Source organism: Camelus dromedarius, chromosome 18, assembly GCF_036321535.1.
Source record: "Camelus dromedarius isolate mCamDro1 chromosome 18, mCamDro1.pat, whole genome shotgun sequence".
NCBI lineage: Eukaryota > Metazoa > Chordata > Mammalia > Artiodactyla > Camelidae > Camelus > Camelus dromedarius.
Window position 1 is genome coordinate 19,995,245 of NC_087453.1, and position 25,923 is coordinate 20,021,167.

Consider the following 25,923-nt stretch of genomic DNA (forward strand, 5'->3'; position numbering starts at 1 on the left):
TATGTGCTTAATGAGAAGTACTGTGACTACAAAGCTGAGTTTTCACTTTGTTGAAAAATCACATGATAAACAATTCTGAAATTACTGAACATCAAACTTGCATGCACATCAGACAACTTCCTGACATGATGAGTAAAACACTACAAAAACACAATCTTCTTGTTATTCTATGTATTCTCTCATAACAGCTCTGAAAATGAGAAAACAGCTTTACCCTTGATGGGTAAAAACAGCTATACAAAGCCCTTTTAGACTACATTGTTGAACCCAATGCATTCTTTGTTCTCCAGCCTCTATGATTTGCATGTGTTAAAATTTCTTCACTGTCAGCTTATAATGTGATAATGTCTAGTCCTAGCAAATAAAACTCTAAACGGGTGAAGAAGTTGAATTTAAATATATATGGCATTACAGAAATAATGCTGACAATTTCAGAACATCAACACAGTAGGTTAACTGGGGTTTTATTTCCTGGGTCAATCCTGCAGGTGTAGCAAGTGGTTCTCATCTGTTCTACTACCACTGCTGTCACTGGCTCCACAAATAAAGCACATGCCCCAAAGACAGAGTCATAAAGCAGTGCTCAGTCTGAACACTAGGATGATCATGAACTCGTTTAGGAACAAGGACACTTTTCAATTTCTGGACTATGAAACCTAAAAATAAGCAGAATGTGAATAAAATAAGCAAGGCAAGATTCTGATAATGCAGATAAGCTGGGATTGGGTCTTTAGAGGAAATAGGGAGGTGGTGTTGGCTAAAGTAAAAATAAAAAAGATTCAGATGATGAGGATAATGATAAGCACAAAAGACAAGGATCAGGTTTGCAGGAAAAGCTTTTCAAATAAAGGTGACATAGCCTGCAATTCATGCTTCTGTAAGCAAGAAGCAATTTTTCTTAAAGCTGCCCTGAAGAAGGAGTAAAACAGTTTGCATTTCTAACAAAAGCCAATCAGGTCATGGTTTTTCTGCAATAAAATTAAAAGGATAAATACATGACCTTCAGGTATATCTTTTCAGTGTATCAATTACTCCTCTGTAACATGAATGTAAGACAACTCTAGCAAGAAAGCTGTTAAGACCATCCATGTCTGAGAATGCAATCTCACAGTTCCAATTCAGTATGCCTCATAAGAGCAATATCCCTTCTTCTAAAGTACTTCATACCAACCATATGCTTTCCACTCTAAGGCTCAAACAGAATCAAAAGGCTCTTTACCAGACTGCCAGACACTGGTGAAGACAGAAATTCACAACTTTCATATGCCTTCCCTTTGTTACAAGCTAGCAACAATAACAGTTGTAAGTATGAATTATTACATTTTTTACCTCTTTGTCTCACAGGAATGTCAGGGATAAATAACCTTAAGGGCAATGGGGTAACTCAAAGGCAGGTAACTCACAGACATTTATGACCCAGATTCATGTGACCTTGACATAGCAATTTTATCCAACATTCTTCAGTATGTAATGCTAGAGCAATCTATCTTGGAGATCAATGCTTCCCAAGACTATCCAGAAATATCACTTTCCGACTTAACCCCAATATTATAAAATATCTGCAGCTCTTAAAGACCAAACTTACACTAGTTCCATAAACAGCTTTACTTTGCTGTTTTCCACTTTCTATATTCTTTTTCTTCCAAGCAAAACTGTTTCTATATTGCCGTATTTATTCTAGAAACTTGCTACAGCTCTATGACTTACATAATGGCTATAAAACAGAATCCGGTAGGGAGGCCTATCTTAAAGTCAAAAACAAAGTTATTAAACAAAGTTTTAATAACTAAGGTCCTTGATAACCTTAACAAGTTCCCCCCTTCCACTGATCTTTCAGGTAACATCAACTCAATCAACTCAGCAACTTTAGAAGAGTAAAATCAAACTTTGGGGAAATTTAATGCCAATTTGGTACTATGAATTAAAGCAACACACCCAAAAAGCTTCCTAGAATTTCACTCAAGCAAGAGCAGAGTGTACCATCTACCCATAAACACCTGATCATTAAAATAACTGAATTCAATTTTAAAAATTCATGTGACTTACCCCATCCAGGTGGCAGGGGACCGAGGGGATCAAATTCTTTATTTTGTGATGTAGCAAACAAATCTTGATTCTAAAAAGAACAGCAACAACAACAAAAAACTATGAAATAATGAACAACTTAAACAGATAACTCAAGAGCAAGCCTTATGAGTTCTGACATGCCTTTCCTGGCCATGTGCAACAAAACACACTCCTAACAGAGTTCTTAAGAGAAGTACTGCATAGTCATGGATAAATGCCAATACAAGCTGGTGGAGAAAAAAATCTTCGTCAACATTTGAAATTATTTGAAATTCAAATATTACAAATAATTTTACACCCTGATGACCATTTTTTTCCTTCTTTAGCTACAAATCAGTAGATTAGAGAAATATATGACACTTGCCCAAAAGTCACTTATAAATAACAGTACTGAGCCATTAGCTGGCTGAGAAAAATCTTTTATTTCTAACTCAAAAAGAAAGGATCATATACAGAGTATAGGATATACAAAGAATTGTGGGAAGAGAGTTGGAGCAGGGAGAATAGGCTGTCAGATGAGTAACAGGAAACAATTCCAGTTGAAAGGAACTGACAAGCCTAGTACTTTATAGGAGACTTCTTAAATTTGTTTGCAATTATCACATGAATAGAGAGAGGTTTGGTAAGATAAAAGGAAAGTAGGAGTAAACCATTAGAGAAAGAGAAGTAAAAGTCATACTGACTGTGCATGGTGTAGGGATAATGAGTGCGTTTTAATTTATATGTATAATAAAGTGGGGAGTACTTTTTGGTCTCTCAGTAAGATGTAGTTATTAGCCCTTTCCTCTTTAGAAAGATAAGGCAAATAGATTTTTTTTTAAGGGAAAAAATACACAAGTAAAATAGGACAGTGCACCCCCATATACTCAGCACCAAGATTCAACAATTATCTAAAATGCCATATGTCTTATCTTTTTCCCCTATTCTTTGAGGAAGCAAAAATCAGTCATCATTTCACTCCTATGTATTTTAGTATGTCTTTCTAAAATTTGTGAACATTTTCTTATACAACCACAGTATCATTATCACGCTTAGCAAAGAATCTGTTAATTTGATCATCAAATATACAATCCCTAATTAAATGCCTCTAATTGTTTGGATTCTGATTTGACCCAGTAAGCAAAGTCCTCACATTGCATTTGGTTGACTCTCAAGTCTCAATCTGTAACAGCTCCCCAACTGTCTCTCTCTTTTTCTCCATGTCACTAACTTATAGAAACTGAGTTAACTAACTGAAAAAGTTTTAAAAGCATAAGAGATATTTCATTTCTGATTTAAAAGCTCTTGGAAGATACGCTTGTCAAAAACTGACCTTGCTCCTCCCGATAAACACAATCATGAAAAGGAGAGTAGGGAAGACAAGGCAAAATACCATACAAGGTTTGAACCCTGATTGTAGAACAGGTCTGAGAAGTCTGGTATATAACAAGCTGCTTTGAAAACTGTCTAAGACCTAAGCCTATCCCACTGGCTCACTGTCCCCAGACAGATAAGGTTGAGACAGGCACAATGAAGCCATGGGCCACAAAGAGCCATTACACACGATCCATCATCAACTACATCCATTCTGAAGTTAAAAATGCTAGGCATATGAGCATCTATTGTCTTGTAACCAGGGTCAGAATAAAGCCCACTTCATATTCCCAACAAAAAGATATTCTAAGCAACACCCACCACTTTTTAAGTAGCTGGTATTAAGAATGTTTAATTCAGAATAAGGCTTCAAACCAGGTATAAGATCTTTTTGAAAACAGGGAGGTAGATATATGAAAGAAAGAGAAAGGGGGCGGGGGTTGGGGGAGGAAGGAAAAAAAGTTCAATTCATTCACTTCAGTTCATACTGCTTGCTATATTATGCTAAGGGCAACTAAAATAGGCTGTTTTAAGTTATTTATGATTTCAAAGCATCCTATAACACAGAGTAAGAATTTGGATGGGGGGAGGGAGGGAGAACATGGATGGTGAGTAAAAGCTGCAATTCAAGAAAAGTTCCAAAGACTCTGAGTATTGAATTGGTCGAGTTTACAAAGAGGCAATAGACATTCTAGGTTCTCCAGGAATTTGCTAAATCTGTCTTTAAAAAGAGTATTTTAAAAGATTGTGTACTAGACATACAGATGGCCAACAGGCACATGAAAAGATCTTCAACATCATTAATCAAAACCACAATGAGATATCACCTCATACCTATCAGAATGGTTATTATCATGAAGATCACAAATAACAAATGTTGGCAAGGATGTGGAGTAAAGGGACTCTTGTACACTGTTGGTGGAAATGTAAATTGGTACAACCACTTTGGAATACAGTATTGTGGTTCCTCAAAAAACTAAAAATAGAACCACCAAATGATCCAGCAGGTCCACTCCTGGGTAGACATCTGAAGAAAATAAAAACACTAATTCAAAAAGATACAGGCACCCCAATGTTCACAGTAGCAGTATTTACAATAGCCATGATATGGAAGCAACCTGAGTGTCCATCAACAGATGAATGGCTAAAGACGATGTGTATATATACACTATGGAATACTACTCAGCCATTTTTTAAAAAATGAAATTTTGCCATTTGCAACAACATGGACAAACTTGGAGGGTATTATGCCTAGTGAAATAGAGACAGAGAAAGACAAATGCTATATGATATTGTTTAAATATCATCTAAAAATACAAAAAATGAATGAACAAAACAAAAAGATTCACAGATACAGAGAACAAACTATGGGGAGTGGGGAGAGGGAAGGAGAGAGGGGCAAGATAGGGGTAGGGGATTAAGAGATACAACTACTATGTATAAAATAAATAAACTACAAGGATATATTGTATAGCACAAGGAATATAGCCAATATTTTATAACTTTAAGTGTAATATAATCTGTAAAAATTCTGAATAACCACATTGTACACCTGAAACTAATATAATATAAGCCAACTATACTTCAATAAAAATAAAGTAAAAGATCATGTATGGTAAAACTGAGATATAGTGCATCCCTACAATTGTGGATATGAGGGAGAAAAAAGATGAAAACTAACATTTCTATGCATCTAGCATGTGCCAAACATATTAGGAACTTAATTTTACAGAATCCTAAAAAAAAAAAAAGAAAAAAGAAAAAACCCGCTGAGGTAATTATGTAAATATACAGAAATTTTTTTTTAAATAAAGTAAATGAGTCTTGAGGAGGTTAAGTAACTTACTCAAAGTCTTATAGAGAAAGTAACTGTGGAACCAGGATTCGAACCCAGATGTGTCTGACTCCAAAGCCCATGCTCTTTCCACTGGACACCCATGTGGAAACTAGCTTTAAAGAAGGCAGGCAAGCCAGGCATTCACACCTAAAAGAAATTTGGCCAGGCACACCAAAGGTGATTATAATTGAGAAAGAAAGGAAGGTGTAAAACAGCACTGGAATAAAATACGAAAAGGGTAATAAGGTAGATGAGACAAAAATTAATTTCACCTCTAAAACCACTGGAAATGGGAAGATAGTGACAGTTGTCTACAGACGGTGGCTGGAAAAACTGTTACATGAAAAAAGTTATCTTAACCATAATCAAGTGGTGAAGGAAAAGCGGCTGATAAAGGTGAAATCTGTCTACATCAGTGAGTGATAACTATTATGGTGGCATGGTGCAAGAAATAGGAAAAGGGAAAAAAGCAAAAAAGGCAATGCCTAATGAGGACAGTAATTTACCCTGATGGATTCTAATGGGGATGATATTGATGGTAGTAAAAGGGAAGAGGTGGCAATGGAGAGGGTCAGCTTCTTTTGAACTCTTGGAGAGCTGGTTTTCTTCTCTTTAAGTTCTATATATTACCTAAACAAATCCTCCTTGTTTGGCACACAAAGTCAAATTTCTCCAAGGACTATTTGCCTCTCCTTAAAGAAAGGATCATTGATACTTTATGATTTGAGAGACTGTAAAATTCCTAGCACCAACAGTGGCATAACAAAACAATACATTTTGGTGTACTTATCACTATTACTGCAACATTACGCTAAAGGAAAATGTGTATAATTTAAACCATTTCCAGAAAGGAGATGTTTTTATATCAAAGTAATATGGTTTTGAAGCCAGAGTAGTATATTTAACATAATCCTATAAGAAAACAAGTTTCTTTAGTCTCCAAGGGCACTAAACAATTTATTAGATAAACTTTACATTTATATGTTACAAAACGATTCAACTCTATCATCAGTTCTGCACAACCACTTGAGTCAGGTGCTGTTAGACCCAAGCCATCTAATGTTCTGCTGAGTTGGACAGAATTAAATTTAGAACTGTTTTAAATTCTTTTCAAACTACCTGGATTTGTTTTCACTATTCTTTTGTAAATGAATTTTAAGTTGTCCTAACTTTTTTATTTTTGATAGTAACAAAGCAAAGGAGGTTGAACTACAGGAAATTTCAAAAAGAAAAGATCAATCACCTTACACAGAGAACGAGACAAGGTCTAAAAATAATGTCTATTAACAGCAACAACTGGGTTGACATCCTACTTTTACCTTCCTTTTTAGTGCTTTACACTTCATGTGCAGGAAAAGGTTAAAAATCAAACACTCCTTAAGTTTATAATGTAACAGGCCACTCACCCCATAAATGAATCTCTGGTTAAACTGCTGCATAGCTCCTTGAAGTTGACTTCGTTGGAGCTGCCATTGTTCATAGTTCCGGACAGATTCCAATGTTGGCCTCTGCCACGTCGTTGTTCTTGTGAAATGGTCAACGTAATAAATACGTCCCATGTTGTCAACCCGCCGTTCCCAACTACATCAGAACAAAAACAACCAGATTCAACAAATACTTGTGAAATAGGTAAGAATTAAACAGGACTTCATTTGAGCCTTTGTGCAGGTATGGTAAGATTTTACCTTTTAAAGCTACTTTTGGTTTACCTGAAGTCTTTTACGTACTTTAAAATGGTCTATAAGTGAACTTAAGAAGAATGTTTCTAAAAATTTCTTTCTTAAAAGTTAAGATCTATCTGTCAGGTTTGTAAAACAATGCATTTTAAGTCTCAAACAGTTATTAAGACAGAAGCTCTCATTTTCCTTCCTCCAAATGTTCTTTTGACTGCTGCAATCCTTAAAGGGACACATTTGTATATGTAGCTTTTCACAGATGTCCAAAAAAGCACTTTTCCACAAGAACACAACTCATTCATCATTTCAAGTGGGTGTATAACACTAGGTAAATGTTGATAAAGTATACTGGTGATTTCTACCTAGTTGATTGTTTAGGGGTTTTTTCAATATTCTAATAAAGAAATAGTTTCAGGACACCCCGGATTCTCAAGTCCCTTTTATAAAATGGCATAGTATTTGCATACAACCTATGCACGTCCTCCACACATCCTCCTGTATACTTCATCTCTAGATTACTTATAATACCTAATATGATATAAGTAATATGTAAATAGTTGTAAGTATAATGTTAATGTTATGTAAATAGTTGCCACGGCTTGGCAAATTCAAGCCTTGGCAATTTTTTTTTTTTGTATTTTGCATTTTGGAACATCCCCAAAATTTCAACCTGTGCATGCAGAAGGCCAACTGTACTAAGATAATAAGCACGTCTTATGTAACAAAAATTTTTTTCTTCCTTTGCATTATTTCTTTATGATAAATTTACTGGAGAGGACTACTAAGGGTACGTGTATTATTACAGTTACACATACTTTTTCTGTGAGAGCTGTAACTAATTTACACTACCACCAGCAATGTTATGAGGTAAAGTTCCTCCACAACCTCATCAACACTGGATATTATCTGCTAATTTAACAAGTAAAGTTGTACCTCTTAGCTATGTATTTAAGATTACTGGCAAGATTAAATACTTTCCTTCCCATGTTTACTACTGACTTGCCTTGAATAAAAACTTTTTTCTTCCAATTATTTTTAGATAATTGAAATGCTAAATGCTTATTAACAGCATGTATTACTATATCTTTTATTTCCTCAACTATTTTGCAACAACTTCACTAGTATATATTAGCTTTTTATAATATGGACTTTATCCTCATATATATGATGGGGCTATATAATTCTTATTCAGTTAAAAGAAACTAATCTTAAAAACCCTGCGGTTTGAGCCAGGTAAACGTTCACAAAGGAAAACTTGGAAATAACAAGACCTATGGAATCTTTAGATCAGAAAAGAGTAAAAACAGAAGTCACTCATCAGTGTCAATCAGTTCCCTGACTCTCTTCTCTAGTCTGCACCTACCAAAAACAAAGTAGATAGAGAAAAGACTGACAGGAAGAGGAAAGCAGGAATGTAGGGAAGATTTTATACAGATAGAATCTATATTCTGAACAATACTTTTTTCTTCTTTAATTCAGATTACTTACCTAGGAGGTAGAGGTTCTGGTCTATCCCATGTTGTTCTTTTTTCAACATGATCTACATAGTAAATTCGTCCATGCTGGTCCACTCTCTGCTCCCAACTTAAACACAGAATTTAAAAGGCTGATATGGTACTTGTATGAGTAGCTTGGCTGTTTAATCCTGTCTTTGTCTTTTTCTCTTATATAACCATGTTACAGAAATGAAACAAACAGGCTACTATATAAAGCAGATACCAAAAAAATTTACGAATAAAGTCGAGAAATGTAATCCTGAGAGTGACACACAGTGGATGAGATTTTTCTGCAGAAGTATCTGCCCTGGGAGATTTCTAAAGAGGCTTGAGGTAATGCACTGAAGAGACAAAGTCTATCTCAATTTCATCAGGTATACAAAGGACTTAAGTGGAAAAGAAAACCATAATCTATGTTTTAAAACCTGAACAAAGACTGAGTTGTTAACTGAAGGGCAAAGGACAGTTTGGATTCTGTAAAACCAAAGAATAAAACTTCATCAAATGTGTTCCTGCATAGTCTGATGGACAAAGTCAGTCTCTAGTATTCTAGTCTCCTTGATGGGTTTATCCCCAAAATGAGAAAGACAGGAATAAATCATCAGAGTTTACAAGATACAATCATTTCTAACAGCACCCACTCAGTTTCTCTTTGCCAATCCCTTGTACAAACAACTTTCGAACCTGGTTTCAAATGTAGGCTTTCAAAAAGGAAAATGGCCTAACTACCCATATCAGTAATACAGTTTGTTCAGCAATCAAAATTCTCATCATGAGAGTTTCAATTAATTTTGATTAGCACTCTGAGCTCTGGATTAAACTGAATGTCACAATGTATATACATATATAAACTATTAGTGTGCTATTCATTTTAAAGATAATCAGAGGATTTAAATGAGATTGAGAAGTAATTTTCTTAGTTTCCTAAATTATCATTACTTTGCTATGACTTTATGATGAAAGAAAAAATTTAAGTGATTTTTCCCCCCTTCAAAGAAAAGGCAATCCGAATTAGGTAACTATTTTATTACTTGACCTTGGTTAACTTTCTATGGCTCAGAGTCCTTGAATTAAAATAAAAAAATTCTTCCACTTTGTTCTGAAAATGGAGAAATTTTAAATGTGGCAAGTATTTTTTTGTTCATTTTCACTTTAGACCCCACCACACACACACACACACACACACACTCTTAATTATAAAACAGTTTTTAAAGAATGGAGTTCAGTACTATTTTCCTTATTAATAAATACATGCAGAAGTCTCAAAAAAACAAATGTTAACCAAAAACAATTACTCACCCAGGTGGGAGGGTAGCTTGAGGTACAGGATTTAATGGTCTAGGGCCTGAGCCTCCAGATATAGTAAGAGGAATTATTAATCCAGATGTTGCTCCTTCAGATGTATTTGAATTTGTATTCATTGGTGGCAGAGAGCCCGTACTAGAGCCATCACTTTCAGAAGTGGTAGATGGTGAACCATTGACAGATGCTTTAAGATTTGAGGAAAATAGAAAAACAATCTCTTATTTTCACAAATCTACATTCAGGATAGAATTTTAAGTTAAAAAAATAAAAAGGCAGATGACAAATGTAAAATTTAAGACATGGATATGCAGGTGAAAATTATTTAAATAAAATAAATAATGGGAAATAGACAATGGTTCCACTTAATAGGCTTCTTTACAACTTTTTAGGTTCTGTCTACCCTATGTCTCATTACAATACAGATGCTGATTTCCTGATGCTACAGGAAATAAAAACTTTTAGAATAGAAAAGTGCTGGTATCCCTTGGCATAAGTCCATACAGTAATTTTCCAGATCCTTAAGTTGTCTTTCCTAAGAAACCCTATAGATGTGAGATTAAATTTTTTTTTAAATGTAGGTACTGGGGATTGAACCCAGGACCTTATGCATGCTAAGTACATGTTCTACCACTGAGTTATACTCACCCCTGATCTGAGACTAATTTTTGATGTTAGCTGTAATACTGTAAGATCTGACTGATAAGCACAATATTCTTGCAAACAGTTATTAAATTAAGTACATATTACATCTTCAAGAAATACTTGTTGACAAAACAATTCCTGGAGGAAGGAATCAATATTATGACAAAGTAGTATATGATCTTAAAGACTGGGAATATATTGTTAACACAATTATCTACAGAAAAAAGGGGAAGATGTGTAATTAAACACAGTCATTTAATAAAATGATCTGTGGACAACCAATTTACTTTTCTAATATTTGGTTTACTTAATTTACATTCCTGCCCACATACTAACAGATGAAAATAAACAAAGATTAAAGATTTATTCAGTCTAATCAGGAAAAATTATTTAAACTGTAAACTTTTATATTTTTACTATTTCATTTAATTTGTATACTGCTTTAAAACCTGAATAGTGTTTAGCATTTTTGGGTTATTTATCATTTACTGATTGTTTTTTTAAAAGATATAATGAGAATATGCAACCAGATCCCTCACTCTGAAATGCTTAGATCCACACAGTTACAAATCCTGACAGAAAATTTAACTATTATCTGTACTGCCTATAGTTTATATAGCACACATGTGATTTTCATTCTCAGTAGAGCATTTGCCTCAATAACTTCACCCCTAAGGGAAAAGCTTAGGGAATACACGTCTTGACCAAAATCTTAAATGTAGAAGTATAGCTAGAAAACCAACCCAGAAGGGTCTCCCGATACCTACCTGAGGATCAATTCCCCAACAGAATATTATTCACAATCACAGTACAGTGTGCTACATATAACCCTAGTATATGGATGGAATACATACCTGGTCTACGTGGGGTAGGTGGAGGTGGTCGTGAAGGTCTTGGAGGCCTAGAAGGTTTAAAACTGCCATTTGAGAGTGATGGAGAATTGTTCCCATTGACTCTCCTATTTTCACCAGACCCTGCATCCTCAGGTTCGTCAGATCCATTTGTGTTCACTCTGGGTAAGAAGAGGTGGAAGGAAAGGGAAAGGGGAAACGGGAAAAAAAAGTTCTTTGAACTTAACAAAAAGCCAGCAGGAAGAGCAAAAGTTTAGGAGCTTAAAAAAAGCTCCCTAGTTTCTGGCCAGCTTTCTCAAACACATGAACCGCCCTAAGGTGGAGTCTTATGTACAGCCTTTAGAGCCCATTTAGAAATAGAGTGAGGGGTTATACAAGAGCACAGAAATCCTGGGGCCATTCAAAACTATTAGGTATGCTGGTTCAGATTTCAATAACTGCAGAGGCCCTTACACTGTATAACCAGAAACAGTCAAATTCTCAAAACTCCAAATGCCTTAGAAAGGGCACTATTTTATCACAAGCACAGATAACTTAACAATCATTTTCTTAGTTTCCATTGGTTCTTAATATTATTTAGGTTTGAGGCAGGGATGACAGTCTGCAGCAGGAGAAAGTAGTACATTTATTTCCCAGGGACTGGGTGCTCTTCCCCAACCCAGCAAATGGTATACAAAATGTTCAAAGTTAGTGATCTAGAATAGAGGTGCCAACAGACTCTTTTTTTTTTTTTAAAGGAGCTACCATTTCTTCAAAGCAATGACATCAACTGAAGTGAAAGAAATTGGGTAAAACATTAACAGAAATGTCAGACTGAAAGTTACTACTACTGTCAGTTAAACACAGTTGATTCCTTTTCACAGGAGGATCTAGTCATGGACTAGAAGGCAGAGCATGAGTTAGCCACTTTGGAGATGCCTCAGGTAATGCTAATATCTACTACCTGGTAAGTGGAAACCATTACAGAATATTAATCCATACTCCTAGACCTTCACAACAAGCCTAAGTAAAATCTAGTAGATTCAAGAAACCAAAATAGAGGCAATACCATGGATTAAATCATTTTCAAACTATGTTCCCCAGAAGTCTTTTGGGCTTTTCTACTCAAAGTATGGTATTTGGAGCAGAAGCAAGGGCAATACACAGTACCTTGTTAGAAATGAACAACCTGGGATTGCACTCCTGACCCCACTATATCAGAACAAGCATTTAACAAGATTTCCAGATAATCTGTGTGAACAGTAGTGCATGACAACTATGGCTTTGGAGGTTTCTCAAAATATTTATTTTGAATAAACGAACAGCTCAGTAATAGACAGTCAAGGATTGTTTAGTGCTGACTGCCAGCAGGAAGGCCAAGGAACCCCAGAATATGAACTGAATGTAGCACAAGAGTCAGCTCTGCACTATTTACAATAGCCAAAACATGGAAACAACCTAAATGTCCACTTAACTAATGAATGAATAAAGAAGTTGTGGTATATTTATACAATGGAATACTACTCAACCATAAAAAATAAAATAATGCCATTTACAGCAACATGGATGGACCTGAAGATCGTCACTCTAAGTGAAGTAAGCCAGAAAGAGAAAGAAAAACACCATATGGTATAACTCATATGTGGAAGCTAAAAAAAAGTAGAAAGAAGACACTAATGAACTTATCTACAAAACAGAAACAGACTCACAGACATAGTAAACAAACTTATGGTTACTGGGGGGAAAAGGGGTGGGAAGGGATAAAGTGGGAGTTCAAGATTTGCAAATATTAACTACTATATATAAAATAAACAACAAGTTTCTTCTGTATAGCACAGTGAACTTATTCAGTATCTTGTAATAACCTATAATAAAAAAGAATATGAAAACGAGTGTGTGTATATATGTATGACAAATAATATGCTGTACACCAGAAACTGACACATTGTAAACTGAGTATACATCAATTAAAAAAAAAGTCAGCACTGACACTGGTCCCCTTTCCCTAGGTGCTGAGTCGTATACCCCCTTTTCAGTTGTGTGCCTCTTTGAGACTCAAGTATTGTTCTCTGCACTATTTGAAGAGGCGACAAATTAGTTTGAAGGAAAGGTTCATGATGCTTTAAAAAAGACAGACAACTGGTAGAATGGACAAAAAATGGGAAACTGAGATTTATTTCTATCTCTGACTCTGCTGCTGACAAGCTACGTGATCAAAGAAAAGTCATTTAATCTCTCTAAACCTCAAAAGTTCATTGACTGAGAGTAAAATGAGTCCTTAAAACATTCTTAGTTAGAAGGTTGAAACTAAATTACACATCGACTGCTAGTCAAGTTTTAGGGACATGTGAGGGAGGGGGAACATTCAGGGCATAAGGTAAATCTGCTATGATAAGCAAAGGTACAGCAGAAAATGGATTCCAAAAGTGTTGTGCTCTGTTGTTGAAGATTAGTATCATGGGTATTTTAACATCCTGTTCACCCTTCTAATATTTTGGCCTGTTTCTCAACATAATTATTTGACAAGCTGGGTAATACAAGGACTCCTTAAGTTTCCTCTTCCTAGACCTTAAACTGAAATTCCTCTACCTACAACCTTCTATTCTTTCTACTTGCCCCCTGCTGTGTCTTTTATTCTGTCTCATCACGACCTTTAATCCCCTCTATTTCAGTCCATCAGTCCCCTTCAAGACTCATATGGGCTCCATCATAGGCTACTTTCCCTCATATCTTTAATTCACTAGTTGCCCAACACTCCTGACCCCCAAGTAATCTTTTACTACAACTAGTCCTTAATTTACTTTTTCCACCATTGTTCTCTGGAGTCAAGAAGTAATGCTGAGAAAGTTCCAGTTGAGAAATCAGGTGTATACTGGTAGAGTAAATAAACTAGGTAAAATACCAACTTAAAAGGGCAGACAGTTCTACAAAGGGTCCTGATAAATTTTTCACTGGCCCCCACTAAGGAAAAGTCCTGAAGTTTTCATTTTCAATGACTTAAAAGATAAAAATTCTTTTTGTGCTGCCAAAGTCAGTACTTTCCTTTCCTGTTTCAAAAAAGAAATCACAAATCAAGTCTCCTGGAAGCTAAAGAATGAGAAATGACAGATGATTATGACAATTTAAACCATAGGTTCAATGGGATTGGCATACTGGCATTAAAATTAACAGTAATAAAAAGTTTAATAGTAATTTGGTAGGGCAAAGAGCTTTTATTAGGTCCTGTACAATTATACAGATCTAGGTAAAGGACAGAAAAAGTTACTACTGTGCTTCTTCAATCCATATCCTTTTATTCTGACAAACTACAGTTTCCTAAAGCTTGATCACTTCAAAGAGACTGGGGCATCATGGGCTTTTTACAGTTCACATTATTCAACAACTTCAATTGGGGTATCAATACTGCCTGAAAATCAGTCATTTTCTACATCTCTAATCTCCTCCTGGCCACATTCCCATTGCTCACTGAAAATTTTTCCCATCTCCTCAAACATCTAAAACCCAATTTGTAGATTCTCCTGACTCCGCCTCTTCTCTAAAATGATTATTAGCGATCCTTCAACTTTCTTCTCTACTTTAAAATTTCTCTGTGCCACTAATTATTTTGTTTGTTTCCCATCTATGGGGAAAAGAAAATTTCTCTTCACTTCTTCAGGACTAATTTGTCTGTGTGTTCTTGATTTCAGGACACATATATGTCCTCTAAGACTTTTCACCATTATTTAACACCTTACCTGTATCTTCCATTATCTCCCTTCTTCTAGATCTTTCTTCTCAGTTCACAAATACAATTAAAATATTTCCTCAATCTTAACTGCTCCTCAAGCTGTTCTCTCATTCTCCTTTCCTTCATTATAATTTATTGTGTTTATGCAATTAATGTATTTAGTGCATTTTAATTTTTAAAAGGTTTCAAAACAAAAAGTAGTTTCTAATTATAAAATAAAAATTACCTTCAATCCTACATTCTGGAGATTATTACCATTAAGAGATGGGAGTATCTCTTGCCAGTCCTTTTTCATTGGCTATGACTGTGATCATACAATGTTTCATATCCTGGGTGAATTTTTGTTTCTTTGTTTTATTACTCATTATATACCAAGCATTTCACCCAAATTATCCAAAAGCATTTTAATGCATGTAGAAGACTCTATCATATGGATATATCATAATTTAAACTTTTTTTAGGGGGGGTGGCATTTTTTTAATTTCCTTCAGATAGATTTCCAAAATAGAATAGCTTGGTTTAAGTATGCAAATATTTTGAAGACTAAAATACTGATTGCTAATTTTTTACAAATATTTTTAAAGGTAATAACTGACCTATTCTCTCATCAGCTAGATATGAAAATGTCCATTTCACCATAAAGTATTTATATATTTAAAATCTCTGCCAATTTGGTAAATCAAAACATTAATGTTAGGGGTGGGGTATAGCTCAGTGGTAGAGAGAATGCTTAGCATGCATGAGGTCCTGGGGTCAATCCCCAGTACCAGTGCCTCCATTAAAAAAAAATGTTAATGTTCAACAATACTTCATTTATAGGCCATCTGACTTTCCTGTTCTATACACTGTATATTTGCCTATCATTTGTAGTTTTTTTAAAAAAAAAAGTTTTGTCCTTATTTGTAAGAGCTTTTTACAATCTAAAGGTAATAGTTTATCATCTTTCATATTGGTTAAATATTTGTCATTGGCTTTTAATTCTGTGTTTTTGAATATATAAGAGTTTTATATTTCTACATAATTAAATGTATTCAGAAATATTTTCTTCTAAATGTTTCATAGTTTCATTTTTAAAAATCAATTTTAAAACTCAATCTGGAGTCTACTCTGATTTGGGGATGAGCTAAAGCTCTAACCTGATATTTCATTTTCCATACAGCCAGTTTTCCCTGACTTGATTAGTCTAAGACCTCATTCTCTTCTGCAGTATTGAAAATTAAACCCCTCATCTTCTAAAAACACTTTTCTCTTAATTTCTGTGAAACTGCTTTTCTAATTTTGCACTCCCACTTCTAAACATCCCTTCTTCGGTTTGTCCCTGTCCTTTTCATAAATATAGGTTCTGTTCTTGTCTTCCCTTTCATTCTCCACAAATTTCCCCCTGGGGTCTCAAATTCCATTGATTTCAAAGATCATCTCTAAAATAATTCCAAATCAGAATCTCTAACCTTTGCCTGGTTCTCATTTCTCTGGCACCAAATTATCAACTAAATGCAGGAGATCTAGAATAACTTTCCAGTCCTAAAGCCATTCTTCCTCCTATGTTCTAGTTCTATGGGTGACCCTGCTATCTTCTGAGGCAGTTTGACTTCTCTTCTGTGCCTCTTGACACTCAATGCCTAGTCCCACTGATTTCACTTCCACATTCTCTCTATTCGCCTACCACCACTGCTCCAACTTTCTCAGTGGATTACTGTAACAAGTTTCCACATAGGTCTTCCAACCTTCACCACCACCATATAATCCAAACTATATACAACTGTTAAATAATTTTTCTTACAGAGTTTTGATCATATCAATGCCTTCTTCAAGTATTTTAAAAGACAGTTCTCTCCATAGAAAATGATTCTATAAGCCTATACTTACAAACCAAAATCTCCATCTGGCCTCAACCTCTGTAATATTAAAAATAACATTCATTGAGTTGGATAAGTACTTACTTACATGGTAGGGGGACCAGCATTTCACTTTAGGTAGCAGTGAAACAGTAATTATAAGCTCAGGCTCTGAAGGTAAGGCAGTTCCAGGTTCAACTGTGCCACTTACACTGTTAACTCAGGCAAGTTCCTTTCCCTTTCTGAGCCTGTTTTCTCATCACCTATAAAAACGATACCTGCCCACTTCATAAAAATATTTAAAGATTAACTGAAATAACAGGAAACATGTTCATCATACTGCCTGACACATCATAAAAGACAAATATTGATTGATTCTACTCTCAAATTCACCACCTGCCATTTCCCACTTTCAATTACTCTACTTTCAGCCAAACATTGTGACTGAAGATTTTCAATGAAACACTCTGCGTTCTTCCCCACCTCCATGACTGTTTTTCTTTTTTCCACTGAGAATTCCCTACAATTCCTTCAAGACATGTACATCCATTATAACTTGGTTTATGGTCTTAGGTCAAAGGCCATTACTTCCATGAAGCTTTTATACATTTTATACACTGTTTCACATTTTAAAAAACAATCATGTATCATTTTCTAATTTTAAAAAAAGCAGTTCAAAAAAGAAACAAGATTCAAACTACCTCTGAAGCAAAAAAGGATGAGATTAAGATGGAGTGACATTCCTGGCAAATTGCGCGATCCTGGATTTTCAAGAAATAGACTTCGTTTATAACTGGAAAGATTTCCCATAATAGTTTGTTGTATTCTAAGAAATACCTGTATGTCTAACAAGTAGTGGTTCTCAAAGTGTAGGACCCTGTCTATCAGCATCACCTAGAAACCTGTGAAAAATGTTGGGCCCTACACCTAACTATTTGGGAACTGGAGATGAGACTCAGCATTCATGGTTGAACAAGTTCCCATGTCATTCTAATATACACTAAAGTTTGAGAAACACAGTGATACTAAAATAGCACTTGTGGTTTATTTTAGTTCCTTTAATAAGTGGGTGTTAAGTTAAAACCTGAAGTGGATTTGGAAAACCAATAAGGAAAACTATATACTATACAGAATTGTCAATGTGAACTTATCACCAATATACAACTAGCTATGAATTAGGTACTTCTATGGCTTTGTTCTTTGCTTTAGTCTTATAAACCTCTGCTTTTCTCACCATACATATATATCTGATCTACACATAAGCTCAGATGTTTGTGGATAGGATAAAGCACCCTGGAGAACCAAGATACTAATACAATAGTCATAGAAAATACACAAATCAAAGATTAACAGTCAAGAAGGTACATCCAACAACAAAATTAACAAAAACACCAGGCACCAATCATCTTGGTAACTCATAAAAGTGACAGGAAGACAACACTGAGAAATATAAAACATCCAGACATGCTATGGGGGGAAAGGGGACCAAAAGGACTACGTTTAAGATACACAGTGCATGAATTAGAACAAAAAGGTGAAAGAACCTAAAGCTATTTAGTAAACTTCTTAAATTATTGGGGGGTGGGGGGGCTTGCTCACTGGATATATGTTGCCCTGCCTTTTAGTCTTGTAGTTATGAAGTCTACAAACAAAACCAAAGGGGAAAAGCCAGTCACAGTCATGATTGTTGTGTAGTAACATTTAAATAGCATTTAATAGTTTACAAAATGCTTTTCAAACCCACCATCTCAGAGGTATGCTCTCTGGAAAAGGCTAATACAAAGGAATTTAAGTTTAACACAAAAGACATGCTGAAAGATTAGTCTGGCAGTCTCAGAAACCTAGAAGACACTGTTCCTCAGATTATTTGTGACAGTGATTCACTTGGGAAAATGTAAAGCATTGATTAAATGAATTGCATGAAGCTAGGGCTCTAGCAATGCCTTTGTAAGAAGTTTATAACTGTCTAGAGGTGGTTTCATAAAGTATTACAAGAAAGATTTTCAAAAAAAGAAGCAACAGAGTGGCATAATAGAACCTTTCAATGAACTATAAAATTCTATCACATTCTCACTTATTAATGCAAAAATATGGGGTTATTATGCAAAAGAGGAGTTATGTGACCAAAGCAAACTGAAATATTAAAACATCTTTATGGGGGAAATTTCATGAATTCAAAAAACCTACGAGGGAGGGTATAGCTTAAGTGGTAGAGCCCATGTTTAGCATGAACAAGGTCCTGGGTTCAATCCCCAGTACCTACTCCAAAAACAAATTCAATTACCTCCCCCTCAAAAAAATAAATAAATAAATAAAAAGCACAAGAGGTATAAGTTGTCTTCCAGTCTACAGAGATGGTTATTGACTTTTAAAACCTTTTCTATTGCTGTTTAATCGGTGAGAAATAAAAGTAGTTTTCTCTGGGCAAGAAATTAACTACTCTTTAATATTCTACTTCTTGTGAGAGTAGTATAGGAGATAATTCTTTGTCACAGATAGATCTCTATTAGGTAAAACACAACAGCTTTATAAACTTTGATTTTCCCAAAAATCTTAGTAAGTTTTTCATATAGCACCAAAGTAGATCAGCTATTACAACAAACTCCTATGTGCCTATCAACTCAGCTTCAACAACTATCAAACATTTTGTTCTGTTTGCTCCACCTAACCTCCTCTGCAGCATCTGACACTATAACACTCCATCCTTCTAGGTACTTTTCCTTTTGTTCTGTGACACTGCTTTTCTGGTTCTTCTCCTCCTCTGACTATTCCTTCCATGGTTCATGCTCTCCCTACCCACTGTTTAACCAGTTTGGAAAAAAACAAAGAATCCAATGGGATTTTGGAACTATTAAAGACATGTCACTTACTGCTTTAAACTAGGATCACCTCTTTACCTAATTTTATCTCCCATTACCAGTTTCCAGGACAATCAGTAAACACTTAAAGTTTGCTAAGTGAGTTAACAAAACTCAAGGCACTCATCACTTTTTAGGCACTAAACCTGAAGGGAGACAGACACATGAAAATCCTGAATCTAGGCTAAGAGCAAACAGCTGGTACAAATCTCTGCCCCTTCTTAATGAAAGCCCAGAATATACCACACCTAGTAGTGACCTTCACATATATCCAAAATTTATAGCCCAGCTTTCCTAAAAAAACTGAAGTATTAGCATTTGGGTATCTCCATCCTACTCCAGAGAACTGCAGTCAGATAAGCTAAGAATCTTGAATCTTCCATAAACATTTCCTTTCTTACCTTGAGCTCTCTTTTTTTTTTTTTTTTTGGACCCTCATTTATTCTTATATCAATCTGAACTTTAAGTTTTGCCTAAAATGAATTTTTATTTATCTTCCCTTGTTTCTGCATTCTGTGGTACGTAATAGGTTAACAGGTGAACTCTTACCTTGTTTCATCCTTGGGTCTGGAGCCATCATCATTCTGTGAAGCACCTTTAACATCAACAAAATTTAGACAGAAAATGAGTTTTAAAAAGTAGTTTTCAAAAACTATCCCCAAATTAAGTCCAGGGCATACTCGGTAAAGAATGAAGATCTTTACAATAGTATGTTTCTACTTTATAATTATGAATTTAAAAGTAAAGAGACTTTTATTCCTCTTAAGGAAAACGAATGTCTCTGACGATGATACTTTTCAGTGTTTGTCAAATGTCATATTTGGGAAGACAGGTGTTAAACTAACCATCCTCCACCACCACCCACCCAAGAAGTAAAAATAGATGAATGGGAAGTCTGTGCAGAAATGAACAACTGCCCCACACCCAATTTGTTGAGTAAAGTGAGGTCTGAGAGCTACAAGTCTACCTAATTAGCAAATTAAATAAAGGCTGCTTCTTTCCAAAGACTCAAAAAAGAAGATTAACAGTTGTACTTAAGAAAAGGAAAACACCAAGACAAACTGTATTGTTACCTCCTAAACAGAAAAACAGGAAAGTATCAAAGAAAATGTTACAACTCTCAGACTCAGCTGGAATACTAAATTTGTTCCTTGAGTAAGGATAGCAGTAGGGGTGGTAGAATGGGAATGTAAAGCTCTCTAATTTTTAAAGCTTGAAGAAGTGGGAAGAACAAACATGCTGAGTGATATTTGTATCACTTGAAAAAGGTTTATTTATATAACTGATATTTTAAGAAAATTTATCCACCAAAAACAATGAAAATTTGTAAGTACCAAAAGAGATAATGCTGTCTCATCAGGAAAATCCAATCTTCACAGTACATCTAAATATAAAGCAAGCTATTATTTGGTGACTTTTAAATATGTCTGACCAAAATTCAGACATATTTCCTTTCATAAACATTGTTTTAAATTAACCAAAAAGTTAAAGTCTGAAAGAGCAGACTTCTTATAAGAATCATCCTATGTGTTCTTCCACAAAAAGTCTGACTGAATATGCACACAAAAAGGAATCCAAAAACCTGCAACATTAGAAAAATAGCAGAATACAAAGGCAACCAACCAAACAATGCACAGGTGCTAGAAATTCAACTTTAATGCTATGCTCTAATTCTCATTTCTTAAAGTTACAGAAATGAAACCAATCAAAAAACAACAAAAGTACAGTTTCCACCGCAGGTGCTTGTGGGCTTAACTAACTGGGTTTTGTCTGCTTACTTACAACAATTCACGATTTGATTTAAAGTTCCTAAGTTTTCAAGTGTGAAACCAAAAGCATACTGGAAAGAAAAGGAAGTAACAAATATTTGTGTTTCAGTCTTGACTCTGCATCATACTGGTTGGTGTGATACTGGACATACTACTTAAGCTCTCAGAGTCTCACTTTTCTTTATACACAAAATGCAGGTAATGACTTACAAAACTGTGATGGTCAAATTAGTATATATGTAAACACACTAACATAGTGCCTGGCACCTGGTAAACATTCAAAGAACAGTAGCTTTTTTATCTGGTAACTCCAACCCTAAAATCCACCACAACTTCCCAGTTAAAACTTCTCTTTACTTCAAGGAATTAGGTTAAATTCTGTCAATTATTTTCCTACTTGAGTGGAAAAGTCCACTTACGTAGAAAATAAACTGTAACGTTATAAGTATAAATATGCAGCTTAGAGTCTACTCTGATATATGAAGACTAATATGCTTTACTAATTATTAAATATTCTGCATTAGCAGTAGTTTCAATTTATAGGGAAAAAACTTCGGAAGCTACAAATACTGAGGTTTTAGAGCAGTTTAACAATGTAATTTAACTTTTATTATCTTCCAGAATTCCAATTTATAGAAAAATGTAACCAATATAACCATTACAGCATTCTTGTGAATAGCAGTCAATTAAAATGAATGTGTCAATACTGAAGCAGTATGACCATTTCAGAAATTTCTCTCCCATCCTCATTAACCCCAAAGAACCAACCTAGAAAACACACTAGGACTACCTTAAAGGACCTGCTATCAAAAAAAGGTTATGAGTTAAAGAGGAAGTACGAAGTCTTCCAAAGTAGAAACAGAAGTATGGCAGCATCTGACAGCTGCAAAATGTTTCAGAATGCAATTTCTAAATAAAAAGACCTTGTCAGACTAACAAGGAAACCATTAATCCACTCTTTGTCTTACCTCTAAAATCTACATTTCAAGTGAAAATACACTTAGTAGCACATTAGAAAGGTATGGAAATATCTAAAGGTAATCCACTGAGAAGTAGTTTTATTAAGTATGCTAGCTGTGCAGGCACTAATTCAGGTGCCATCAAACTTCTTTTAATCATATTTATTCCCTTTAACAAACACTAGTAAATTATAAAATATACCAGCATGCATATAGTAAATTGGTTCTGTCATTATTTAGTTCAAAAACATCTCAATAAATGTAGCCTACAAGAATGGAAGAGGACTGGCAAATGGATTCCAGCTTGTACTGGTTTGTCTGGTACAGTATTTAAAAGAATTCTGAATCAAATTTAAACTCAGACACTGCTACAGAAAATAAACTATGTTTGCCACTGGCACTGTAAGAGATGTGGCACTAAATATACCATATTAACTGTTATTGTTGGCTTACCAAATGAATACTTCATATATATCAATTCATCACTCATAGGGCCAGCTATATTCTGCCTTTATTTGGCTAGCTTTTCAACTTAAGGAAAAATGTTTTCTTCATAGAAACAATGCACTAAAAGGAAATTTTAAAATGATCAATCTCTCTTCTTAAAAAGAAATAATTTCTTTAACGTGAAAAAGAATAGCAGTAGCTACAACATACTACAGTGACTAATGTAAGAAGAATCATTAAAAATTCCTATTCAAGAAGTGATTACTTACTTTGTGAACACGTAGTTTCACCGTTAGTAACAACTTCTGAATCTAACTGCAGCCCATCAAGACAAATCGACAAATCTCCTATTGTCTCTGTTGGTTCTTTGTCACCTACCAGCTGTAAAGTCACAACTACTTCCTCAACTGGAAGAGAATAAAATTACAGAAAACGGTCACTTTTTTTCCTTTAAGTCATCTTAACTGTTAAAAACAATGTCAGAAAAAATTTACATTTTTATGTATACAATTTGTTTTAATAAACTTCACCCAAGGTTTCAGACCTTTTAATGCCAAAATATTTTAAAAATAGAGCAAAATTTGCTAATGTTTAATATCCACAGTGTAAAATACTGAATAGCTCAATCATCTTATTTATTATATTCATTCCCTCTTTATATAAAATGAGCCAGCAGGACATTTAAGACCACTCAAAAATATATGCTTGGCAGGGGAGGGTATAGCTCAAGTGGTAGAGTGCATGCTTAGCACCTCCTCTAAGAATAAATAAATAAACAAACCTAATTACCTTCCCCTAGCAAAACAAAAACAAAAACAAAAACAAATACATGCCTGAATTATACTGAGTGAAAACATATAATTTAAGAATGAATTTTATCTCATAAATCCTAAGTGAGAAATAAAATTCTTAGAAGTATTTTTAGATAATCAAGGGCTTAAAAAATGTTTTGAAATCATGACATTAAAATAAGCATGTTTCAAGTTTTTATGTATCTTCAGTATACACAGATATATATAAAGAGATATACACATATAAATAAAACCACAACCATCTAAAATGAGAAATTTAAAAAAATAATCATTTGGGGGGGGAGGGTATGGTTCAGTGGTAGAGTATGTGCTTAGCATGCACAAGGTCTTGGGTTCATTCCCCAGTACCTTCATTAAGAAATATACAAATAAATAAGCCTAATTACCTGCCTCCCTCAGCAATCATCATCATCATCTGAAAAGGAAACCTGTCAAAATATTAACCATATCTGTGTCTCTGTAGTGAGATTTTTCCTTTATTTCTGCTCTATATTTTTTAGTTTTCCATAATTGAATATACAGCACTTCAATAAGTATCTATTTACTAAATAAATATTCAAAATATTGGCTCCAAAAATGAATGGCCAAATCATGGTTACTGAGAATGCGTTAAACGGGTCAAGATTCATCTCCCTATTAATAGTCTAACAAAGAAAATCTTAAAAACAAATAGTGAATATAGTCATTCCCCACATTTAGCCTATGAATTTCTTACAGAAAAACAAAACCTGAGCATACTTTCTATTATTTTTACATACATACATTTCATATTGTTTGACTTTAATGTTTCATAGATATCTAATGCAGCAGTTCCCAACAAAACATCAGATTTCAGTGTCTGGTGACTCCACACACGAAAATGTAATTTACTCACAGGGGTAACAATACTGTGAAAAAAGATGAAAAAAAGATTATTTACATTAAGTATCACAATGTAATCCTAAATAAATTACAATTAAGGTTTTCACTGCACCCCTTATAGTTTACTGTACAATCAATATTACCTATATTCTGTCATCTTATAAAAAAAATCTACATGCTACATGTTTGCACAGTCTTCACTTGTGGCTGAACATTAGGGGCAACTTCATGCATGGATCAGCAATAAAAGCAAAAGTCTTCATCATAATCACAACTACTTTCTCAACTGGAAGAACTTGAGCTATGTGTTCCCCCAAATGCCTTGGCTTAAGAGCAGCAGTACTGATGCTGTGCAACAAAAATAAATACAACACTGTAAATCAACTATATTTCAATTAAAATTTTTTTTTAAATTAAGAATAGCAGAATAATATAGGGCAGCAAGGAAAATTTTTTTTTCTGAACTTTTAAACCACTAAGGAGTTCATGTTGTTATCAGCTTAAGATCCCTAGTACATATTTAGTGAGCACAGATAGCAGTTGATAGAAAATAAATGAGTAGTCTATTATTCTGAACTTCTCTAGTCATTATGGAGGCTGTAACCTTCTGAAGATTTTATTTGTTTTTTTAAAAAATGTTACTCACATATTGCTTAATATAGATTAAATCTCTAATGGGCCACTAATTAAAAACAAAGTCTAAGAAACAATGTTGAAATAAATACAGATAAGGAGCATTAGAATGAACTTGTGCGAATTTAAAAATTAAAGTGAGGTAATTCAACTGTACTTCAATTTATATAAATATATATTCATGTGTGTGTGTGTGTGTGTGTGTGTGTGTGTGTGTGTGTGTGTGTGTGTGTATGTGTACTACTGCAAGCCATAGAAAAAGTGAGCTACTCATAGCCCTCTATTTCAACCCTAAGGAAAGAGCTGCCAAGAATCTTTCTAGGCTCATGACGACCAGCTCTCCCAGCTGTTGTTCACTGGCAACAGTGATACTATTATCAACTAAATAGGAAAATGCAAAGAAAAGGAGAGGCTGGAAAAGCAAAGAACTAAAGAGAAAGGGGACTGGAGGAAGTAGTCTTAAGGGAAAAAGAAAAAACAAAAAAAGATGAGAGAGATAAGAAGAACAAAGAAAATACGTGAAAAACTTTTTTAAAGTAGCATTTCTGCTCACCTACTGTACAAAATATACTGTAGAAAATACTTTCAAACCTACACTGTAAGAGGCTGCTTCCATTTGGGACTGTTCGTATTGTTGCATTTTTCTGTCTTCTTTGACTGTCCATCTACAGTGACTTCCACATACGGACTTGGTCCAAACCAATTCTTTTTATTTTCTTTAAGTTTTGCTGAAATGACTAAGTTAAAAAAAGGGGGGGAGGGGGATTTCAATATTTGAGATGTTAGTTCATCTTTCAATTTAATTTCATAAAGGTT

The 25,923-nt window shown here is 34.5% G+C and overlaps 1 protein-coding gene across 5 annotated transcripts in view; it reads right to left on the reverse strand.

The window, feature by feature from the left end:
• Positions 1–25,923, reverse strand: part of ITCH (itchy E3 ubiquitin protein ligase) — a 93,590-nt gene that overhangs the window by 34,919 nt on the left and 32,748 nt on the right. For 4 of the 5 annotated variants that reach the window (XM_010975143.3, XM_010975141.3, XM_010975144.3 and 1 more), the window contains 9 exons: positions 25,703–25,844; positions 24,376–24,500; positions 23,071–23,208; positions 20,176–20,221; positions 11,231–11,388; positions 9,729–9,918; positions 8,422–8,517; positions 6,664–6,838; positions 2,047–2,116 (listed from right to left, as the gene is read on the reverse strand). In XM_010975143.3, coding sequence (XP_010973445.1) covers positions 2,047–2,116; positions 6,664–6,838; positions 8,422–8,517; positions 9,729–9,918; positions 11,231–11,388; positions 20,176–20,221; positions 23,071–23,208; positions 24,376–24,500; positions 25,703–25,844 — 1,140 coding nt within the window. The remainder of the gene's footprint in view (positions 1–2,046; positions 2,117–6,663; positions 6,839–8,421; positions 8,518–9,728; positions 9,919–11,230; positions 11,389–20,175; positions 20,222–23,070; positions 23,209–24,375; positions 24,501–25,702; positions 25,845–25,923) is intronic. The other variant, XM_031433961.2, reaches the window with a different exon arrangement.